The following is an 8,201-nucleotide window of genomic DNA, read 5'->3' on the forward strand; positions in this document are numbered from 1 at the left end:
CAACCTGAGCATTCTCAACTGCTTGCTTCAGAGGTAAAAAATAAGGTATTGACATTTTATTCTTTATTTCCTAAAGATTTGATTTCCTTTGCACCAAATTGTTGATCCTATTCCTAAGTCATCTACATGACCTTCAATTTGATGCAGACAGAAAGGTACCAGAAAGTTAAATCTTGCATGCAGAATCTGGAAGTGGTATACATGCTAGGGAAAGAAAACAACAGCTAGACTTTAAACTGTAGCATCTCTCTGCTTTTAAGCTAAAAGAACTGAAATACTGTCAAAATGGAAAATAAATGCTGAAGTCCCTGATCTCACTTTTCAAAGTACACCCACACTTTATAATGCTGTTTTTACTACTATGCATTTGCAAAGCCTTTAGGCTTGGCTGTGTGTTAACCTTATCATTCCACTGTCAAACACTAGTCAGTATATTAGTAAGTTAAAGGATGACACCTTTTATCCAGAAGCAAACGTACATTTTCTCCAGCAACAAAGAAAAATAAATAGCTGGAGAAGGGAATACAGCTCTTAGGATTTAAAGCAGTAGTGTATGCAGAACATTTCCTGGTGACATTTTGTTTTACTGAGACTGTTGAAGTGCAGCTCCTGTAAATTTGCATACTGAAAATAAATTTGCATACTAGGGCTTCATCCATTTTATATTACTTTTTTTGTGAACGAAATATTGTTAAAGAGATTAAGGTGCAATTTCCAGATAGGCAGTACCTCTGATCAAACTCCCCACAAACCTAGAATTTGAAGGACACAAATTTAGTATCAGAAAACTTTTTATTGCTGCATCCTTGAAATGGAAGTTAACAGTCCTGTCCTACTTTCAACAAGCATACTATACCATTTGTGCCTGTCTACTAAATAGGGCTAGAAGGACTAGGGGACACTACAGGACAGGACTAAGAAAACTCATGAGTGGAGCACAACTTAGTGGCAGAGAAACAGTAAGGAAATGATGGTGTCATTGGTTTTGACTTGAAAGATATACTAAACTTAAGAAATTACCCAAATTCTTGTTTTCTAAGGAACTCTAAGGAATATTTAAGTAAAAATTACATTGCTGCTTTAAATTAACTGAAAAAGGATAAGGACATTGTCACATTAAAAAAAAAAAAATACTGGTTGGATTTTTCTGTTGAACTACCCATTGCCTTCTGCTTGAGTAAAACTAAGTGTTTAATGTAAATGCAACATTCTGCACTATATTCATCATTTCTTATGCAAACGTAAAATTGTGACTCATATGTACCCTTTTATTACTTTACCAAAGTTAAATAAAATTGTGTGATTTTTGTAAACATAACTTGAATTTTATACTTTAGCAACAGTCCTGTTTCACAAGCACCTTTAATGCTAGTTGAGGAATTTGGTTTAACAGCATGCATTTAAGAATAAACAAAAACACAAAAACAACAGGATTTGCTGTACTAGGAAATGTGTGGTTCTACTAGGAGTAGGCGGAGATTTGTTTTATTATTAAGTTCTGTTTTGTTAAGCCTCAGATGTCCCCACAAGTCATAGTTTTGCCTCCCTACCCACATAGCAGGGTGCATTGATTTCAATCACTGTAAAGTCATTGCTGCACAATTTCTGCTTAACATGGATGAATAATCCATCCAGTTAAGAGTTTCATGTACTTTTGTGTTTATCGTATTTGGGCCTAATTCTGACCTGATCACGCCAACTGCTATTTGATGTTAGCAGAAGTAAGTGGAAGACCTGTGCCAAGTAGATAAAGACATCTAAACTATCATTTTTATATATTACTCATTGAATTGTATCCCTTATCTGTGCTAAGTTCAACTAAAGTAAGTAATTTTCTCAATGTTAGCCACCGTTCAACAGCAATCTAACTATTCCACATGATAACCAGTTAAAAATAGAAGACCTAACAATGAGTTAGCTGGTGCATTGTGCTGGTCACTATATATATTTTTCTTGATTTCTAGGTCATTTGCAACCACATTAGTAGTTGGACAGAGTACTCTACTGGTCTGCATATATAACAAAATCCAGTTTAAAATATAGACGGGAGTGTTTCAGCTAAAATGCTTTATTGGAAAGTGCTCAAAGGGAAAACACAAACAAAAACAACAAAGAAAACCTCAAATAAAAATAAAATCAACAAAAACAACCTCTAGGGAGAGTTCCCTGCTATTCTCCTAGATCTGGAGAAGAACGGTACCAACTATTAGTCATCAAACACATTAGATTGCAGAAGCTGATTTGTGATTGAAAAGAAACATGCTACACATCTCTGGAATTAAACTTTTTATTTTTTGCCATAGAGAGCTCTAAGAACTAATATCAAGTATTGATTAATGAAAAGTAGAACACAACTTTAAAAAGTATGTTAAAGAAAGACTATACAAGTATATACATTACAGATCTGGCAAAAATTACTGATTTTTCACATGGAATAGTTCATAGGTAACAGGTGTAGAACTCTGTTCAATGTATATAGTTGTCAGCTTCTGCATCTTTTTATAAGCTGCATGCCTTAACAGTACAAAATAAATAAGCAGGTGATTTTTTAATCTTGTTTTTTATTTTATTCATATACTGGAATGCTAGGGGATGAATCTCCAAAGAAACCATACAGTGAGGATGCAACCACCATCATTACATTTTGCAGCAGATCGGTTAATGTTTTTATATGTATATAAATGGCTGTGAGGTTTGCTAGGACTCTGTTGAAATTGTTAATTTTTATATAAATGTGTTTTCAGATTCCAACTTCTTCACTCATTACCCCAAAGCCAATTTCTTAATATTTACATAAGGTTTTTCATTAAGTTAAAGTGGAAGCTAAATGTTTAAAAACAAACGAACAAATATAAGTGCAATAGTCAGAAATCTAAATATAAAAGCTCATGGCCCCATAAAGTTTAAAGAGGAGGGATCTAACATGTTTCCAAATCAATAAATATTGGAAGTGAAATTAGAAAATGCTTCATGTGACCTCTGGACTTTGGATATCAAAAATCACTTCCAAGGAAAACTGAAGACCCTGAGACACGTACAAGCACGAGTCTTCTAGCAAAAATACAGTTACAGAGGCCTAATCTTCCAGTCTTCCTCCAAAGAGAGACCTTTAGTAGGCACAGTTTAATTTAAGGTTTAAATATATCAGCAGCAAATATTGACAGCCATTATTTTTCATTATTACTGAATGCACTTTGCAGTGTATCCTTAATTCTCTGTGTCACATCAACAACAAAACCATCACATTTTTTATGACCCAAAGTTCATGAAATTTCTATATAGCACGCAGCCAGCTACGTCAGGCAATCAATACTTCCTCCTTGTGAGGATTATATGTGGCTTCTGCAATGCCATCTCAGACTACATCCAACCTATAACATTTGAAAGCATACCCCCTTTATACTCAAAGGTGTTTGCAACATGATCTGGGAAATAACCACATATATATATTTTTTGCCTACAAAACAGAAGTGCTGAGTATTATACGTAGAAAGTAAACATTCTCCTCTTTCTCCCATCGTTATGCATTTCCGGTACCCTTCTTTATAGCTCCGGTTGTATTTGAACCATTTACCAGTTAAATATCTTTCTGTCAGGAATACTGGATGCCTAAAATCTTTGAAGGTTGTAGGACCAAGATGCTTACTTGAAACAGGAGAAGAAAAACTTTTAGCCATAATTTAAGCAATGAAAGGTTACAATAATTAACTAGCACTATGCACAACAATCTCACTCAGTCATCGCTAGAATTTCTGTGCAGTTTTTGTATTACCATTTACAAAAATTCAAGAAGTCACTAAAGCTGACATGCTAAACTATGGTCAACAGTTGTTTTTCTCAGAACTACTGTTTCCTGTTCAGGTTGGCCTTCTTGGATCATCTCTTCAGAGTCTAAAAATGTACCAATTGTAAGGAGAAAAAAAGGGGCAATATAATAAACCTGAAACTGAAAAGAGATGACAACTAGGCAGCTGTAGAGGAATTATACTGTGGCCTATGAGGGATGAGGGGTATTTTTTGGTTGTTGGTTCATCGTTATTACATGGTTACACTCCTTTAAATGGGAGAATAAAAAAAAAAAAAAGAAATTCCTGTTTCACTTAAAAATCTAGCCAAATAGACATACAAGATCATCAGCAGTCTCAGTGCTAAACTAATGCAGCACTTGGGTTATTTCTCAGTTTTAAGAAGCAGATTTCAAAGCCTTCAGCTAGCAAAAAAAAAAAAAAAAAAAAAGTATCATAAGGATTTTTTTTTTAAATACCAGATTGAAACCTTTCTTCATGAAGAGCAAAAAACAGCACTTTATTCCAAACTACTAGTATCTGCTGTAATAAGAAAACCTAACAATATTCCTCAAGATTTGAAAGGGCAAAATTATCTTCCTAAGCATTCCAAATTTCCTCGCTATTGATCACTGACTTTTTTCCCTGTTACAAAAACTGTAAAATATGATGGTCCAGACACAGAATACTCTGCTCACCATATTGCCAAACACAAATAAAGTTTGTTCAAGTTAGCCCAGACTGGCTAACTTGTTGGCAAGAATATTTGCATGAAGACAAATGATTCATATTGCTTATAAAAGCAAAATGAAGATGCTAGTTCAAAAATACACTATTCCAAACTCTGGACCCTTGCAGTAATGCATCGCTCAGAAAAATAAAATGAGTTGTGGGATTAATTTTTTAAATAGCTCCACATTCAAGAGACTATAATGAAAAATTCTACTGTTTTCTTGATTAATGTTTAAACACAGTTCAGCATTAAAGCGCTAACATGAAAGAAATGGTTTACGTAAGAAGTGTGGGTACAGGAAATACATCGATTACTTTAGAAATAACTTTAGATCTCTAGTTCTTTAAAATAAACGGTACCTTTTTCAAGCTACGAATCCCCACGGTTTGATCAAAATTAACGTATTAGCAAACACTGCTAGCTCCTTGGAAATGTCTTAATCTGTATTCAAGTAAACTTTAAGATGAATTGCTTCCACAAATTGCTTGCAGCTACTAATGATCCATCTAAGTACTACCATTTGATGGCTTGGTAGAACAAGTTAGCTTGTTTTCACTTTAACAATTTGTTCTGCAATTATTTTAATAGTTCATTTAAAACAGCTGCAGTGTTTCCGCACTGAAGCCCTTTTCCAGCATTTAATGCATTTCAGTAAGATTCTGGTATTACAAACTCAAATTCAGTGCTACCCTCTGATTGATTTTGTTTAAAAATTGCTTCGTTTCCCTGCGGAATGAAAATATCATCCCAGGTCATTTGTTTGGCTGGAGGATTTGATGGTGTTCCTTCAGTGCCCTCTTTTCCTGTGTCAACACGATAAACAATTCCATTCTCATTTAATACCGGTATACTGCTTGAACGATCAGTAATGTACGTGTACTGTCTGATCTGCAACGACCTGCAAGGATGCAATCGGTAAAGCTTGGTGTCTCCAGAAGGATCTTGGCTATGAACTGATCTTATGTGCGAGGCCATGATTTGGTAGTTGATGAAAGACTTGCCACACGTCAAGCACTGGTACCTCCGCTCGCCAGTGTGGTGGATTTCGTGCTTCGTACGGTATTCTGCAAGAGGGAAAACCTTGTCACAGTATCGGCACGGATACTTCTTCTCCCAGGAATGAACATTAAAATGTCTCCGTAAACTCGTCAGACACACATATGATCTCTTACATACAATGCAGATGTAGTAGACCCTTCCATCCACTATCAGCTCATAGTGGTCGTCATGCTTAACTTTCATGCGTTTCCTGCCTGGAGAATCATCACCAGATGTTTTGGGCGTTTCATCACGCTTGGCTTCTCCTTCCTCGGGATCATCCTTTACGGGAATGACTATGTCATAGGTGTCCTCACCGATGTTTGCATAGACCTTACAGCCTGTGGATAAGCCTTCTATTTCAGTGGCTGTATCTAATGTTATGATTTTCTGCCCTTCTGCCACATGTTTTGGTGCAATGCCTGCACTGAATTCTCTGTTGTTTCCAGTAAGGACATCTGAGATTTTTATTTTAAATTCTCCAGGCTTAGAAGATGGCTCTTGTGAAAATGTAACAACCTGTTTTTTCTGTACACCTGATCCTTCAGAAGCTGCAGCCTTGGATGCAGCAGGCTGCTGAACCAAAGAGCTATTGCTGACTGAACCAGGACTAGAGGAGCAAATGACATCGTCATCATCTTCAGCCATCTCTTCTACATCATCAACAGCAGCTGTTTCTGTTTCAGCTGAGGAACTGTTGTGAGATGGCTTCTGGTTCTCCTCAACCAAATTAATCGTAGGGGTCACATGTGTTTGATTTGAGGAGCTGACACTGGGTGATGTGTTAACTGGAGGCCGATTTAGCAAAATAATCTCAGGTGTCAAATGCTGTGGTGTCGCAGAGACGAGAGATTCGGCACTTGATTGTGTTTGATTTGGATTCAGCTGGTTAGCAGAGGAAGAGAGTTTTTGAGTTGCTATGGGGCTAGTCAATAGTGGGGAGTCACCACTGCCGCATGATTTTTGGTCAGAAACTCCAGCTGCATTTGGGCAAGGCTGGTTGTGGATTGCAGCACTTGTATCTTTAGTACATTCTTTTGGGGGAACAATCTCTGAGCAAAAAATGACATCATCGTCATCATCTGAGTCGTTCACTGTTATTTTTGCAGTCTCATATGATATGCCATGCAAGGAGAATGATTCAGTTATAACTGGCATCCCCCCTGATACATCCCCACCCTCTTGCCTGATTGCAGGTACTTGTGTTTCAGCATCCTTTTGAGTGGGGCTAGAAGTTGAAGTTTCTGAAGCAGCATCTTTGACCTTGTTTGACGTGCTTTTTCCTTCAGAAGGAGGTATGCACAGATCAGCTATGAATTTAATGCCCAACAGTTGCCCTGATTTAATCAATTCATCAAGTAAGTCAGATCGGACAGAGATTATTTTGGAACTATACATATAGTTAAGTATTTCCGCAAAGATTTCAGCTCTTACAAAGCTTAGTTCAACCACTTGCCCTGCCACTGAGAAAAGCTGATGAAAGTATGTGCTTGAGGCAGAAAGAATGTTTCTGTGAGCTCGAAATTTCCGGTCCTCCACGATGACAGTAACATCACAAAAAAGTCCGTGGCCACGTTGTTCGTTCAAAGACTGAAGGAGTGTGCTAGAATACTGCGTGTCTGTTGCAGAGATCAGTTTTTCCCCCTCCATTCCTACAAAGAGAAAGCAAGAGATATCAAATAAGCAAAACCACGGATTTATGGCTTTAATGGTGTGATGGTGTCCCACATTTACAGTTTAATAATTTTGAAAAAAAATCTCAGCATGAGATACTACACATAAATTTAATGCTACAGCACTCTGCGAAATTGTTTTTTTTATCTGTCCCTTTGCCTCCCGTGCAAGGTACATGCAGAACTGAATACACCCTCTGTTCTCATCTCCTAGAGAAGCAAAAAACCTGCTGGTCTAATTCAATAGCAAATAGCGTAAGTTTGAAAACCAGGATGCGGTATGGGGGTTCCTCAAAGAGTCTGAGCGTCAACAGAGGTTTGTTTTCAGTTGTGGAATATTTCCACAAGTAGTTAGGAGAGGCTCGGCAGCGCGTTCAGGGCCCGGCCACCAGGACCTGTGCACGCCTGCCCCGGCGCCGCTGGAAACGCTGCGGGTACCTCCCTTCCCTGCCCAGGAAGAGAAACAGCCCCGCTCCTCGGGCATCCGCAGGGCCGTTCCGGGGCAGCGAGGCAGCAAACGGGGGAGCGGGGCTCCACGACGGGGCCGGGCAGTCCCCGGGCGGAGCTCCCCGGCCGCGTCTGGACGCGGAGCCAGCGCCCGGAGGCCCCCGGGGGCGGCGGGCCGCGCTGACAGCCGGCGGGCCCGGGCCCAGGCCCGCAGCTCCGGAGCGGCCCGGCCCTGCCCGGGGGAGCAGCGGCGGGGAGCGGGGGGCGGCGGGGGACGGGAGAGGGTGGCGAGGGCCCGCGTTACCTGCACTCCGGCCGCCCTTCCCCTCACGAACGGCCGCCGGCCGCTGCCGCTCCTCGGGCTCGGGCTCGGGCTCGGCTCGGCTCCGCTCGTGCGCCGCCCCCGCCGCGCCGCCGCCAGGGGGCGCTGCGCCGCACTGCCCTCCCCCGCCGGCCGCCGTGCTCCGCCCGAGCGCCCTCGGCTCCCTTCGGCTCCCTTCGGCTCCCTTCGGCTCCCTTCGGCTC

The 8,201-nt window shown here is 40.2% G+C and overlaps 1 protein-coding gene across 1 annotated transcript in view; it reads right to left on the reverse strand.

The window, feature by feature from the left end:
- Positions 1-4,272: 4,272 nt before the first annotated feature.
- Positions 4,273-8,201, reverse strand: part of ZBTB33 (zinc finger and BTB domain containing 33) — a 4,167-nt gene continuing 238 nt past the window's right edge. Inside the window, exons 2-3 of the mRNA XM_035323465.1 lie at positions 7,981-8,182; positions 4,273-7,208 (exon numbers count right to left, since the gene is read on the reverse strand). Coding sequence (XP_035179356.1) covers positions 5,167-7,206 — 2,040 coding nt within the window. The 5' untranslated portion in view covers positions 7,207-7,208; positions 7,981-8,182 and the 3' untranslated portion in view covers positions 4,273-5,166. The remainder of the gene's footprint in view (positions 7,209-7,980; positions 8,183-8,201) is intronic.

The sequence above is a fragment of the Oxyura jamaicensis genome, chromosome 4, assembly GCF_011077185.1.
Source record: "Oxyura jamaicensis isolate SHBP4307 breed ruddy duck chromosome 4, BPBGC_Ojam_1.0, whole genome shotgun sequence".
In the NCBI taxonomy this organism is placed as follows: domain Eukaryota; kingdom Metazoa; phylum Chordata; class Aves; order Anseriformes; family Anatidae; genus Oxyura; species Oxyura jamaicensis.